Source organism: Engraulis encrasicolus, chromosome 19 (genome assembly GCF_034702125.1).
Source record: "Engraulis encrasicolus isolate BLACKSEA-1 chromosome 19, IST_EnEncr_1.0, whole genome shotgun sequence".
Taxonomy (NCBI): Eukaryota; Metazoa; Chordata; class Actinopteri; order Clupeiformes; family Engraulidae; genus Engraulis; species Engraulis encrasicolus.
In genome coordinates, this window is record NC_085875.1 from 43310752 (window position 1) to 43326836 (window position 16085).

The 16085-nt window shown below is 42.0% G+C and overlaps 1 protein-coding gene and 1 long non-coding RNA gene across 4 annotated transcripts in view; one reads left to right on the top strand and one right to left on the bottom strand.

Moving 5' to 3' along the window:
• Positions 1 to 10816, bottom strand: part of kiz (kizuna centrosomal protein) — a 47690-nt gene extending 36874 nt beyond the window's left edge. For all 3 annotated transcript variants that reach the window (XM_063184503.1, XM_063184502.1, XM_063184501.1), the window contains exons 1-6: positions 10657 to 10816; positions 9876 to 9938; positions 8795 to 8957; positions 6568 to 6639; positions 3573 to 4209; positions 3050 to 3311 (exon numbers count right to left, since the gene is read on the bottom strand). In XM_063184503.1, the coding sequence (XP_063040573.1) occupies positions 3050 to 3311; positions 3573 to 4209; positions 6568 to 6639; positions 8795 to 8957; positions 9876 to 9938; positions 10657 to 10721 (1262 nt within the window). In that variant the 5' untranslated portion in view covers positions 10722 to 10816. The remainder of the gene's footprint in view (positions 1 to 3049; positions 3312 to 3572; positions 4210 to 6567; positions 6640 to 8794; positions 8958 to 9875; positions 9939 to 10656) is intronic.
• On the top strand, positions 10810 to 12916 carry LOC134435491 (uncharacterized). The gene is made up of 3 exons (XR_010032011.1): positions 10810 to 10964; positions 11695 to 11774; positions 12681 to 12916. It is a non-coding gene; the product is annotated as an uncharacterized LOC134435491 (long non-coding RNA).
• The last annotated feature ends 3169 nt before the right edge of the window (positions 12917 to 16085 follow it).

Genomic DNA, 16085 nt, shown 5'->3' on the forward strand with positions numbered 1-16085 from the left:
ACTTGCCGATTGTTATGCACAAGAAAATCCTTTCATTTTCAAGTTCATTGAATACTCTGACAAGCGGCCAGACTTAAAATGTGCATTTCACTTGAAATGTACAATCCCTCAACAACAGACATGCAGCCTCCATCATGCTTTGCAAATCTCCTACACTGTCCACTGTCCAGCCTAGCAGAGTAAGGCAGAAATCTTAGCAAACACTGGGCATCAGGAAGGAAGCAAGCAGGCAAGCAAGCAAGCAAGCCACCGAGGGGGACTTCAGCCCCTGCAAGCTGGCCAGCCCCAATCACCATCTGCTGTGCTCTGGAGAGATGGAAGACAGCAGCATTTTTCAGACATCTCAAGCATTCTTCTGTCTCAGGCATATTTCTGCTTTGGCTCAAAGGACGCAATCAAGAATCAAGAGGAAAAAGCAGTCAACAAAAAGTTTTGTTTAGTCGTTCAAAATTTATCCAGATCCATATTTCCACCAGTTTTTTGGTTTTGTTTTCCATGCAGTCATCACTTTAGGCTTCCCCACAGCCAGTGGAATACTGACAGTAACTTGCCAACAGTATAGAGAGAAATGCACATGACTCACTATTACATACTGTATTAATCATCAAAAGCTAGTTTGCTTTCAAAAAGGCATGGTGAAACTGAAGACCTGGCATTAGGTGTCTATAAAGCTTTTACAGTGCAAAAAAAACCCCTCACTCAAGCAGATGGCCTATCCTGTTGAGGGAGTTTGAGTGATCGACATGGCAGACAGAAGTGCTGTAATAACAGGGAATTATGGGCCAAAAACCCAGATCATCAGAGAGAGAGAGAGGACCGTCTCATCGGCAGTCAGTTCGGACTTCACGGGAACTCTGAGCGCGTGGTGTGCACCTAATGTCTTTAAATGGGACGGACGACTTGGTCACCACTTGCTTGAAAGTGCTGTCCACGGCGCGCCGTTCTTCAGAACACTCTAGGTAGTCTGCAAATTGTCGCCTCTGCTGTGGGACTTTGCGAGACTCTCTCGAGCGGAAAATTGCTCGGTTACAGCATTATCTGGGATTAAGGCAATAATGTCGGATAGGGAGGCCTGAGCCCCTTCCAGCAAGGTGTGTTGCACACCCACCACTGATCTGAGCAGGAGAGAGGGAGGGATAGAGGGATGAGAGAGGGAGGGAGGAAGGGAGGGAGGTGGAGAGGTGGCAATGGAGCCAGAGTAAGGAGCTGTGGAGCGTGACCTACCTCATCACATCACCCCCTCCTCATTCCTCTCTTACTCACTCACTCACTTTCTCTCTCTCTCTCTTTCTCACACACACACACACACACACACACACACACACATTCTCTCTCTCTCTCTCTCTCTCTCTAACAGAGTGCACACACGCGCGCACACGCGCGCACACACACACACACACACACACACACACACACACACACACACACACACACACACACACACACACACACACACACACACACACACACACACACACACACACACACACGCACGCACGCACGCACGCACGCACGCACGCACACACACACACACACACACACACACACACACACACACACACACACACACACACAACGGAGCCCAAATCCTGTCAGCTACTGGCTAGGATGTTGGGCTCAGTCTTGCATGCTCCTCTGTCATAGTCCCTGGGTTACTTATCTGCTGGCTCTGCTGGAGGCGTCGGCTCATTGGACTTGGCTGAGCTGACATATTGACCCGTCCCATGGACTACGTACTTCGCATTTATTTAGGCCTGGTGATTGCTGCTTCGTTATATAGAATGGCTGAAATACAGACTACTGAAGTATTGCGAAAGGTCATAAAGTGCTGCTGGATGACAGCAAGAAAATCCCTACTTCTACTGTATTTCTCAAAAAGTGATTCACGTTTAAAGTCAGCACCACATACGGTAGGTATGTTGTGTTTTGAGTTATGAATGTACCATCAGATTGGCCTCGTTTAGGAGGTGGTCTATGTAGGGTAGTTTGTCTCAGTATTGTGATAACTCTGGGACTTTCTCTTCATCTTTGAAGTTGATGTTTTGGGACAATTATCCCAAGTAAAAATTATATCAGGAGCATCAGGAAGGCAAAGAAAATCTTGGCTGATCCTAGTCACCCCAACCATGGACTGTTTACTATGTTACCATCTGGGAAACGGTACAGAAGCCTGAAATCTCATACTACCAGACTCCAAAGTAGTTTCTTCCACCAAGCAATAAGATTACTGAATTCATGCTGAAGACAACAAGGCACTTTCTTTGCACTTTTTCCACCCCCTGCCCCCTTTTTTGAAAATCTTTTTGAGGAGACAAAAAACACAATCATTTTTACTCTTTATAGGCTTCAAACCTATAATAAGACATCATAAACAAGTCTTGAATCTTGAATATCACACTATGCTAACTAGACGGCACTGGCCCATGCAAACACCAACATTGTGAAGTTGTCCATAGTTGGGCCTTGCAGGTCACAAGTGAATGCTGGGTTTTACCACTTGCTTTAAAGGTGCACTGTGTAGAATGGTGGCCAGAATGGGTACTGCAACTATGCTGCTCATTGAAACTGCCTATTGCCAAATATGATATTTTCAAGTATAGTTACTTAATAATAATCCACTATTTACTAGTATAACCAAAGTACAGTAAATTTTGCAGCTAAACATGCCTATTTCTGAAAATTCAAAATGGCGGACCATGGAGAAGACCCCCTCTTCATGTATGAAAAGTGCAATTTTCCCAGTCAAAATGAATAATTTGATGGTAGTGCGAATGGGCAGTATGAATTTTGGAAATGAAATACTAAATATATTACACAGTGCACCTTTAAATATAACATACACAGGTCAGTCCAAAAATAAATAAAAAAATAAAACTAAATAAATACATATATGAAAAATTCTATCGTCGGAAAAATAGCGTCCTAATCTCACTCTAAGAGTATGGGCATACAGTATATTATAATATCTCCCACCAAAACGCAATAGGCTAACAAAAATCTGTCACACAAAGCCCGCTGTTCAGATGCATGGCAATGAATGTTTGCCTACCTGTCTGTGACGGAGCTATGCGACGATGGGTCAGAGTCATCTTGTAATGTTGCCTGTGCTAGTGTGGCAGATATCTTATCTTCTTCAGGCAAGGCACTGTGCTTTTTGGAGAGTTTCTGGCCAGAGCTCTTCGTCTTCACAGATTTCTGAAGATCACGGTCACTGATGGAGATGGAGAGGGAGTCATCGATGTTCTCCGAAGAGTCAGGTGAAATGCTGATAGTGGAGCTTGAAATACTAGGAGTCCTGGACCTTGCAGCTTCTGTAGAAAACAAAAATATCACTTTAAAGCGTCACACCAACACACTTCAAGTCAAGTCAATATCTAGCTGAGCAATGCCCATGAGATATATCATCAAACAACTTCTCGATCACTATTTTTGTATTAAATGTGCTATACAAATTAAACTTGCTATCATTTGAGTTATACTGATTGAAAATAAAAAAAATCAAATAAGTAAATGCGCAAAAGACACAAATACAGTAGTACATAATACAATACAATTGAATTGAACATGCAAACCTGGAACTTTCTCCAAATCCTCCACTCGAAACTCTTGTGAGCAATCCAGGGTTCCATCCAAGCCCTCCTGTTTAAGGCCACTTTCTGATGGGTCCTCAGGGGGATCGTTGAGGCTGCTGCTGCCACTGTGGTGGTGGTGGTGGTGTTGGTGTGAGTGCTGGGAGATAGCCAATGGTGGTGATGGGGAACTTCTCTCAAGCCCCTGTGGGTCTTCAGCGCTGGGTGTTGGCACCGGTGGCACGATCAGGTCCTCCGGCGGCCCTCTCAAGGTCACTCGAGGTGTGGCCTCGGTGGGCGCTTCTGTGGCCCTTGCGGAGAGGTTGCAATCAGATGGCACTCCGGGCATGCTCCTTTCATGTCCACCACTCGGAGCGTTGCCGGTGGGAAGCTGGATGGAGTCTAGAATGTCATCAGATAAGACCGGGCCGACGCTGGCCTTTGAAGCGCAGGCGTCCTTCAAAAGGCCACTCGGAAGCAAAGGTTGCGGGCGGTGATTAGGCGGCGAGTGTGACAGCGACGGTGAGAGTACACTCGTGACGGGATCGGAGGCCGGATCTCTGATGGTCTGTCGACCCATGAAGATGACTGAGGGCTGGGCCATTGGAGGATTTTTAGATGATGCTGCTAAATGCTTGTTCTGTAAGCAAAATAATAAGGAAATAAAAAATCTGTAAAAACGCATAAATAAAAAAATCCAAATACTCTCAAATTCTAAACATATCAATAAAAAGAGGGTCCCAAGCCACTCTGTTATTCCTTTTTTTAAAATTACCCGCATGCAAACACTTAACACTTACCAACGTCACTAAATGCACAGTAAATTCAAAGTATCCTACTTCTTGCTGACAAAACAGCCTCCAATTTTCAAGAAGTATTCAATCATTTAATCGTCTACCCAACACACAAAACAAATATGTACAGAGGACGCAAGTTAGTCATAAGCACACTTAAACACATTTAGGTTTCAAACTTCATACCGGAACGTGTCATCTCGACTTAGGTGTCTATAGCCGCTTGTGTGACTTTAATTCTGCCATAGTTTCTCATGATTCAAAACAACCAATCCAGGCAGCAGCAGGAAGAGCAGCAGTATTTTTTTCTCTTGCCATATTTGACTTGAAAGTCTCTCCCAATAATAATGACATTTCTTTGTGTGTGGCATTTCATCTAGGTCAAGGTCAGACTGCTCCCTTTAACTGCCTCCTCCCAGGAATACCAGCCGATCAATGTCTTAACTTTTAATCTCACCTTTTACTCTAAACTTCTGATTCATGTCTGCAGTGGCACTACAGGGGGTGGGGGATAGAGGAACCAGGGTGGAGGGAGGCAGGGACCACACACATACTCTGCCCCACGCACGCACACGCACGCACACACGCACACACACACACACACACACAATAAATGACAACACAGCATAGCTGCTGCTTCTTTTCTGATAAGGGTGTTAAATACCAAACAGTTAGCCGCTTAATAGCATTCACTGTACACCATGCAGCCTGGCCAACAGATCTAGTATGTAGGTAAAAAAAAAGAAAAAAATAGAGAGGAAAAGTTAATTTCTTGGCTGAGTGATTCCATCGGTAGCTGCAGGGCAAAGTAGAAAGTGTTTCACTAAAGTAGCAATTGATTCTTCTATCAATCGGCGGCACGCGCCCGCTCTTCCAAGGAATGTATTAAATATGAAAATCATATCCCGTTATCATCAGTTTCCAGCTTTCAGGCCCGGTAAGCTCCCCTTAATGAATGCTGCCGCCTGAGGGACATGCACACTGCCAGCGCAAAAGGCTCCTATGCATAATGGAGTGACGGTTACCGCCTCTGCTCATTACAATATCGGCAGCCTAGGAGGGAGATGGAGGGAGAGAGAAAGAAAGAGCAAGGGAGAGGGAAGGAGAGAGAGAGCCAGAGAGAGAGAGAGAGAGAGAGAGAGAGAGAGACCAAGAAAAGAGAGAAGAAGGGAGGGATGGAGGAAGAGACTGTGAGATAAAGTGAGAAAAGGAAAAAAAGAGGATGAGGGAGGATGGATGGGGAGAGGAGAGGAGAGTAGAGTAGAGTAGCGGGGGGGTGGTGGTAGTGCTAGGATAGGGGTGGGTAGAGGAGAGAAAATGGGGATAGGATGGGCGCGCGCGCGCACACACACACACGGTCACAAGTGACTGCTCTAGACAGCATGCTCCAAGTTATTATGAGCTGTCTTCCACATTTCATCTGAAAAGAGCTTGAACTGCTTTAAGTGAAAGGAGAGGGCCGTGGGCTTGAACTACACAGACAGAGCAGGCGCGGGGAGCTGGGATTAGACACCTGTGCCGCCCAAGATACGCCACACTGCTAAAACGTGCTCTCCTCCTGAGCACATCGCATAATGGCGGGACTTTAGCTAAGGCCGGGGAAAAGACAGAGGAAATAAGGACAAAGCGGAGGGAGAGAAACACACACACACACACACACACACACACACACACACACACACACACACACACACACACACACACACACACACACACACACACACTTTTTTTTAGATTTCCCTGTTGCATTTGTCTTTGGTATTATTTTGTGGGCTGTGCATCATTATCCTTCAACACGGCGTGCAAATAATAGCAAATAGTCACTGGGGGAAAAAAAGAAAAAGAATTGGATCATGTTTCTAGGAAGGCATCCACATGGATAGGTATTTTTGTAGCGCTTAAGAGATAAGAAGTGGTGGGGAAATTGCGCAATTTTTTCCCCTTTCTCTTTTTGTCAATGGGGAATTAACTGCCTATTTGAGCAGAACAATTAGATTTGAGGACAGCTTTTGATAACACGTGAATGCGTGCCGATCGTGCAGGTTGACCTCTCCCCCTTCCATGAACAAAGAAGCCACACAGACGTTTTTCTCTGCTTCTTTCATTCCAGAAAATTAGGTGATCTCTCTCAACTCCAACCATCTTTTCACTCAGGTGCCAAGAGAACATTAATGCTTTTAATTTTTTTGTCAGTCCCACCATACCTTGTTCTGCAACCCCGTTCTCTGTTTGCTCTGATTTTCCCTTAGTTTGCACAGTTGTTTCCAGCATTCTGCCTGTGACATTACAAACATAAAAAAGCAACAGAAAACATGTTTAATCATCCACGAAAATGTCACTTTCACTTTTGAAATATTCCATCTTCTTTACAATATATACATAAAGGATGCATCTTGGCAATGTAAGAGCAAGAAACAACAAGAGGGAGAGAGAGAGAAAAAAAAAAAACCGATTTACTCAATTTGAAGTTAGGGCACTAAACAACTAAATGATTTGTGCTTGAAGTGAGAGGTTCTGGGCTCTTTGCAAACACATTAGCAGGAGAGAATAAGCTTGTCATTTTATTGCAGCCGTAAGAGACTCACCACTCACTCTCTCTCTCCCTCCTTCACCACTGCCACTACCCGGTGAGGGCACTCACTCCATGCGGCCTGCCAAGACTCTCTTAATCAATTATCATAGTGTCCACACTGCCTGCCCTAATCCTAACTCCAATTAAACAGTCTAATGGTGATGGTGAGGACACTAGGATTAACTCTGACAGCAGCAGCAGCAGCAGCAGCAGCAACCCTGGCCACTGCTGCAAGATAATGCCTGTTGTCTACATGAGGAAGAGCTTAGTTTATCAAAATGACCAAATGCAGTAGAGCCAGGCTAGTTATCGTCTGGCAATGATTTCGCTTTCTGAGCTGCTGATAAGAGACTGCATATGCCAGAATAGCTCATTGCAATTACACTGATAGATGGGTCTTCTCTATATGCATTAAAATGTGAGCATGTGTGTACATGTCTTTGCTTTTTGTGAGCCTGACTTGCCAAAAATAATAATTGCTAAAGTGTCGTCAAATAGGGGATATTTGGAAAAATACCATTATACAAATGTATATGCATGCTTACCTACCGGTATTTATTTAATAGACAAAACACCTCAAAATTCCTTGACGGTCACTCATATGTTTTGAATGTCCAAACTCAAACATGTTAATTCATGCAAAGGATCCTCAAAAATATACAAAATAAACCCTAGAGTCTTGTGCTTTGTGTCACTTTCACATGACAACTCGTGAAATGGGAGATTAAGTTCTCCAACCTCTAGCCAGAGAAAAGTCTGGTGAATTGTAAAAACGACAGCATATAATCCCTAAACAGTACCATATGGCACTAACAGCAGTGTCACTAGTAAGATTTAATTTCCCAAAACCAAAACAATGAAAAAACTGAAATGTAGACAATAAACACCAAATCATTATGAGAAGCCTCTTTCCTTTAGGGGTTTGGAGGGAAAGGGGGGAATCACTCCAGTGTCTCAATGTTGTGGACCAATTAATTTGTTTGGGGGGTGTAATTAACCAATTTTGCTAATTTGATATTTAGCTGTTGAGCACTGTTCAGTTTGAAGTGATAATCTGACATGCTCATTGTTTTTCCTTTTTGTCATTTGTGTATGTTGATCATAAAATGGAATAACTGGAGAGCCACCAATCACTGTTCGTTTTCAACAGGCCTTAATTTCTTTAAAAAAAACAAAAAGCCAAATTAAGGGATGAATAGGATGTGCTTCAGACATAAATGTGATACAGTGTCCACAGTCTAACCAAATTGGGATGCCATCTCTCTTTTAAAAGGAAAAACACACACAAAAATACTTTAATTATATTAACACGTTTACATCCAACATCCCACCCCAGTTGTCCAATCAATGAATACAGTTTGCCTATTTTCTGCCATGACCCAGACAAGCCCATCCCCTCCGAGTTCACCAGGGTTCCCCCGGCATCTCGACAACAAAAACCTACTACCTTGACTAGGTCGATACAAATTCATTTGTATTTGAATGTTATTTCTCAAGTTCCTTCACCAAAAGCTATTTATTTTTGGTAGTTTTTATAACTTTTAAACGGCATATTCATATATGAAACTGCACAACATGTCCATTCCCAGACGATAGTCGCCTGTCTCTGACACCGGCTTATCCCCACAACACTGACAAACAAATGCTCTGCTAAGCCCCCCACATTTGGGCTTGCATGCCCATGGGGACCCCGGTTCGATTCCGGCCGGGGTCGTTTCCCAGCCCTACCCCATGTCTCTCTCCTGCTCATTTCCTGTCTCCTCTCACACTGTCCTATCATAACAAAGGCACAAAAGCCCCCAACGCATACTTTAAAAAACAAAAATACACACAAATGCTCTGTGTGAAACACTGCTCACCTTCATTTGGTGTAGGGAGCTGAGGTCAGGATAGCAATGAGCTGCCTGTGGCACCACCGCCTCCGCATATCTTAGATACTCCAGGTTCCTGACTTTGGCTTGCTCCTCTTTCCGAGAGATCTCCTTCAGATGCTGCTGAAACTTGGCGTGTTTTAACTGTGCACTGCCAAGTACAACGAAGAAGGTGTTATGCATATGTTGATGCTCAAATACACAAACACACAGTTAAAAACATTTCAATTGAAGAAATTGCATAATGTTCTAAATGATGCTATGACATTGCTCTTTTTTCAGCTAGCTGTTACTATTTATGCACGAAATCGCGAATCTGTTCATGGTATTCTGTGCTGTAGAATTAAGATCTGCATTCAGTTTTTCAAAGCGGCTTTGAGTACCAAGAAAAGCGTTATATAAAACCGATCTATTATTACTATTACTATTATTATTATCATTATAATTATTATTATTATTACAGTGACTAGTGCAGAGCCTGTTAGGCCTATTTGCCTATGCTGTGTCTTACTGTAGGCTACTACAAAAAAAAAATACTGGGACAAAGAACGTCTATATGACTGGGATATTTTGAAGCCTTTCCTGCGCCTTCCTCTTGTGCTCCTTATGTTTCTTAACTACCTATCGAGGTCACACGACTTCAGTGAGGGCTACAATATTTGAGATAGATAAACAGATAGTAAAAGTAAAAGCACTGTTATTGATGTGATTACACCACTAGTGGTATGGTATTAGACTGCACCTCTGTAACACCACCATGATGCAAAGTCTATGTAGCCTGGGAACTCCCATACTGCCTTTAGTTCTTATCTTCACAATCGTTTCGATCTGAAAATCTCATTTGTGATTAGGTTTGGTGTTAACCAGACAAACATCTATGCCGTGTTTGCAGTGTATTTGTTATCTCAAAATCCCTTTATTTTCCCTGAAAGAGGCAACAGATGAGATCATGTCATCTGTCATCGCAGCAGGTGTTTTCTCAATCACGTGATTGGCCTCCTGATTTGGCATGGATGTACAATGGCAAAGTAAAACAGGACAGTGGTCTGTTCAATTAGCTGCTACTTACACTCTTTGGTCAGACCTGCAGTATGTAAACAGATCTCTCTCGAGCGCAAGCCTCTTCTTCTCCCTAGTACAAGCACAATACGCGAGTTACAAAATGAAACATTGCAAAACGTGTTGCTTGTCATTTGACTATGTAGCCAGTTGGTAAGAGTAGAGTTATATGTTATAATGCCGTTTCCAATCATGTACACACTGACTCGCTGAAGCTGACGTTACCTTCAACTGACTTTAACTCGCGTGCAGTTAAGTGTCACTGCACTAAAGAGTAGGCTAAGTGAATGGATATGTATTGATCACAAGTTTACCAGAACCCAGTGGATTACCAGATGTGTGCGTAGAGCTATCCGATAATGTAGGCAACTGAACTGAACTGAATTTATGCTGCGTGAATCTAAATACCCTCGCAAGAATGCACCTGAATTGTGAGTAAACCTGGCCATAGTCAAAAGAAGCAACATAAAAACAAGCATATTGCCCAAAGCTCAAATGAACAGTGACGATGGGTACCCAAGTGGAGAGGCATCATTATCCGCGAGCAAGTAGCACGCAACATTCGCGCGCTCGTATCTAGTCTCTCAGTAAGTATTGCTGTTCGCATGGAGTTCGAGCTGTGACTTGGGCACAACATACAGAACATCACTGTTTCTCTTAATGCGATGTAGATTATTGTAACCACATACACATTTAAATGCATTGCTAGCATAACTTATGCTAAGATGAGTTAGCTTGTTAGCTAATTACCAGCATTTGCCGACAGAAATAACGTTACGCTATCAACTTACAGTTCGTGTATGTTCTTTTGCATACGTCCAATTTTCTCAAAGTACTCATCGTTGCAAAAAGCCATTGAATCTTCTTCACATCTAGCAGCTATCCCTGTTTTGACATCCGCGTATGCGTGTAACTGCTAGTGTGTAGTGGTGGTGGTGTTGCTGTTGCCATACTAACGGTTACCCACAATTCCCCATTTGAAAACATTCACCATGTGGACTTGAAGCTGCTACGCGCTGCACGAGCCAAGCGGGCAGGGAGACGGGGAATTATCCTTTTTTTTCCATATCTAGAATTCTCTAGTGAGATACAGCTAGAGGTAAACACATTTCCATGCAAATTTCCAATAATCTACTCAAATTTGGTAGAAGCTACTGCTACATGTAGGCTAATGTATGTTTTTCTTTCCAAAATATGCCCCATTAGATGTCTAATTTGGGCTACATGGGAACCCCAACCAAATAATCTTAATATTGCTTGCTGATATATCCCACAAATCAATAACACACATGCACCATAGACGATTATCGTAGAACGCACAGAAATATTGCTGTGTGTTGGACAGGGCTATACGATTTCCCTCTCCAAATGAAATACCCCCTCTCTGAAGTTCAAAGATCAATCCCATTAGTCACATACATTTTTTGGGGGGGCAAATTACACTTAATTAGTTGCATAAAATGGATTAATTAGTGAAAATTAGGTCCTTCCTGTCCATGTAATTACTAAATTAACTCATAAATGTTAATTACTGCAAGTAGATTAAAATATGATGATTATCCATGTTACCTGATGATGTTTCTGTGTAGAACTAGGTTACAGTTCGTTGCAAAAAGGCTAAAAATAGCTGTGTGCTGTGCTTTATAGTTAGTGAGTAGAGGGTCCTTATGAACTAAAATTTACAAAATATGAGCCAAAAGGCTTCAGTGTTCTGAATCTATTTAAATTTGTGCAATTGTGCCACTAAGAGTGCACTACATGGAGTATCTAGGCCTAGTCTTTTCTTCTAAATCACATGATGGTGCTAAAAAGAATTGCACATTTCCCAGAAATATCAAGTCAGTGGAAAAACCATGGTGGGATTTGGTGCCATTTATTCGAAAGATAAGTGTCTCTCAAGGCAGAGTAGGTGAGTGAAGGACTTTGTCAAGGATGCAGGGGTTAGACTGTTGGCTGCCAATCAAGATTTCGGCTTCCTCTACCACAGCCATCACGATTCTCATTCCCCCCTCTCATGCCTGGACAGCGACTTAGAGGAGTGGGACCTCATTTATCGTTCCAAAGCTCCTTGTCTGACATTCTGCAGCAGCATTGGATGGAGGCTCAGCACTTCCCATTTAACCCCTTAAATTGCTGCGGCACAAAATTGCTGCGGCCGAATTTGAAACAACAAAGTTGCTGCTGGGCTGATTGTCCTTTTCCTGGTCTTATACTATTACTCTCTGTTCTAGCTGTGCAAAACAGGGTTTGTGAGGGAACTTTATTTCTTTCCATCGTTAATCATTACTGTCGGATTGTCTGTCATTTTATACTTCTAGCAAAAATATTATTATACATTACACTGTACATACGTCAAACAAAGCATGCACAAATGTAGTTCTGCAAACAATGTGCATGGCTTTTATTTGGCATATCAACATAACTTTTCTGAACTTTGTAGTAGGTGTAAAGTGACTTCTTCAAGCCAGAATTTACAAGTCCAATGAGCTCATGTTGTAGTGTAGTGCTGTGCTATAGCTGGTGTTACACTCTGTTTATACTGTGTCTATAATGCTACGTGGTCCCAGCAGTCCAGAGATGCTGTAATAATTGCTAGCCCTCCAAATGCAGACCCTAATCAAGCAATTTCCCCAATTCCAGCCCCATCAAATTGCTCTTTAGCTGTTGAACCGCAGAGTTTTGCCGTGCCTTTCACATGCAAATGTCCTCCATTCAGGAGCTCTCTGTGCGGCTGTTTGTTGGAGGAATAAATCTCCTTGTTTGGCTCCTGCATGTATAATTGATATTGTTGCACGGCTCTTTGTTGCCTCTGCAGCGGAGTTGAAGGGCAGCGTTTCTGGCTGATGAAGAGGGTGATACACGAGGATGGCTGCGCCGGAGTTCAACCTCAACATGGAGGAAAGTTAGGATCAATCAATCATGTCCCTGCACATTATAGTTATTGGTGGCTGGCAGGAGTTTGTAGAATTGCTAAAAGATAAAACTTAAACATTGTACAGTTAGTTATTAATTGTTAAATGTAACAGTCTTAGGCTGTGGGGGTTGTGGTTGTGGTTTAGGTTGTGTTTTATCTGTTGAACAACGTTTACATAATCATCCATCCTAGTCTCAGCATTATGTCAGTTTGACCTGTGGTGATACTTAAAATGTTAGCTAAGAACAGACTGAGTTTCTGTGTTGAACAACATGAAAGGGAAACAAATTAAAGTCTTGGTAAATATCTTGACAAAAGGAGTCTCATATCTTTAAAGTTTCTATAGGAGCAATTAAATCCCACCCTGCTTCTTGTCCCTGTTAATTTACAACACGTCCATATTTTGTTATGATCCGTTCCTTCATGCAGCCCATTTGTCCTTTAGGTATTGTATGTTGGGTAATTGATATGGTTTAACAGAGGTCAGCATTTGCATATGAATTAACAGCTGTAAATGAAATTGAAATTCTAGGCACATTGCAAAAATGATTCCTTCAGACATTTGTTCCCGAGCGAGCCTTGCCAGGGCTACGTTTCAGCTGGAAACCAGTCAGAAACATCTGTGCCTTCAATAATTTGATAAACAGCTTACAGCCTAGCAATAGCCACCAAATTATCTTCATGGAAGCTCCTCAGAGCAGCTTGGAAGGCTCAGTCTTTTATCTTGCTTTTGTTGCTGGTGTACGCATTTTGGTTTCCATGGCTGCATCTTGCTTCTTGTGGTTACCTTTTGAGCATCTAATGTAGATTTGAGAACACTTTATGGAGTTGGAAAAAAAAAAATCACCATGGCTTATTTGACACAATTGGTCAATAAAGGAATATTTTAGGTCCTGCATTTGTGGAATAAATTGCAGACATGAATATAGCATTTTCTTTGTTCATTAATACAAATATATTCCATTGCACAGTAAATATTGGCAATACAAAGTGCCACTATCAATAGACCCAAGAGGAATCATGTTGTAGCCTAATGCTCAATAAGAATACCGGTTCTGAGTACATTATTTGCTCTTTGCTCAAGAGAGGACCACTGAAAGTGCAAATGACATTAATTCATGCTTTACTCTGAATTTATTCTACATCAGAATATAAAAGCTCTCAAGTTCTCTGTGTTAATTCAATGGTCACTTGTTTATATAATTGGCTTATGCCATCAGGAACGTGAATTTAACCAAGCTTTTATCAACATTTACACAAATGGACACTTGTAGTCAGCATCATCCAGGGTTCATTTTGACGCATGTGCAGACATAAAGGTTTTTTTTCAACTCAAATGATCACACAAAGGGGTGAATTTCTACTAGGCATTGTAGTATAAACAGTCCAGTATTTTTGTTTCAAATATAGCCTATAACACCAATACCTTCTGCATACCATTTTGTGCTCTACAAATGTTTACATTTACATGGAAATAAAATGTAGGCTTTGTTCTACAATTATGCAGGGATTGTTTATTGTCTATTAATAGACATTGGAAGGGTTTAAGAGATAATTTATAAATGCATACACATTACATTACATTTTACACTATTGAACATGCATCACTCAGACATGCGTGGACTGGAAACAACACTCACACAGTTTTACAGGCTGTGCGTGTGTGCGTGTGTGTGTGTGTGTGTGTGTGTGTGTGTGTGTGTGAGAGAGAGAGAGAGAGAGAGAGAGAGAGAGAGAGAGAGAGAGAGAGAGAGAGAGAGAGAGAGAAAGAGCGAAAGAGCGAGTGTGTGTGTGCGCGAGTGAGTGTGTGCGAGTGTGAGTGTGTGAAAGAGAGAGGGAGTGAGAGAACAGACAGAAGGAATTTATTCATATGTGCATATGTGTTTGTGTGTGCCTGTGTGCATGTATGTCTCCTGGTTTGAGGTTGAGTGGTATGTGTACAACTCTGTGTGTGTGTGTGTGTGTGTGTGTGTGTGTGTGTGTGTGTGTGTGTGTGTGTGTGTGTGTGTGTGTGTGTGTGTGTGTGTGTGTGTGTGTCAGAGGAAGCAATTAGTTAAGTGCTGTCAAGTGGATAAAAAGGTGCACAATCCTCTCTTTTTTAATTTGTAGCAAGGAAAGTTAATAAAGTAACATGGAGTGGAGCTTGATGAGAGTGAGTTTCTGAAAGCTTTTCTTCAGCGCTCCAAGATTAAGGAGGGGGAATTGGACACAGCCTGTCTCAGACACAAAATGTCAAGACGCTGTCACCCCTGCCAGTGACAGTAATTGTTCTACTTTTATAAAGAGGATTCAAAGTTGACTAGTACGTGGTTCATACATTTTGAATTGCAGTGCAGGCAGGCAGTGGAGACTGCGACAGGCATCTAATTTCAAAACAACACATTCTGTAAGGACAGCCATCTTATCGTGGGGTAATTATCAAAGGTAATTTCTAATGCCTTTTGACAACACGCTCCAGCGAATGTAAAGCAGCTTAATTGAACTTAATTGATCTGAATTGAAAGTACTCCGTTAAAAGCATGCGGTGTCACCGTCAGCTAACCTGCTTTTGAAATCTGTCTGAAAACATAGAGGTGTGAAAGCTACCCATTATAACGGAGAGTAAAAAAAAAAACATGAAAAGGAAGATATTTTTTCCAAACAATGCACAATATTGTCATGCCTAAATGGGATATTGATTTCATCTTTTCATTCAGTGTTTTTTGTTTCGATTTTGAAGTTCATTTTTTAATGGGGTGAATAAATCAGCCTACTAAAGCCTCAATTAAGTTTATAGCTGCCACCGTTGTGAACACTGTCTCTACTGCTGAAACTTTCAGGTAGATATTAATGCAGGAAACTAATATCCACCCTGGGGCCAATTAACAAATTACTGTGTATTAAGTTAAACAAATTAGTCTTGTGTTCATAATTCTATGTCATTATAACTGTAGAAGATACGAATCCTCAAAACAAAAAAAGTTATAAAAAAAAAAAACATATCCAGTACTTAAATGCATACTGTATGACATAGACCGTCACAGCATGGCTATAGTTGTGTGTGTTTCCCAATGCTATGTGGCATGCAATGTCTTGGTGTGCCACAAAGCCCTTTTCCCAGATACATGACATTTCCATTTTGAATGTTAAATAAATAATCCAATACAGCACTGACTTCCCCGTCGACTACAAGGCATGAGGTCGGAGGACAGAGGAAAGGACACAAGTTCAGGAGGATCATGCCCTCTTTGTCACCTTTGACCTCTTATAGGTACACGTTTTAACTGATTGACCAAGAACAAAAACAAGCTGAGCAGAATATAAATT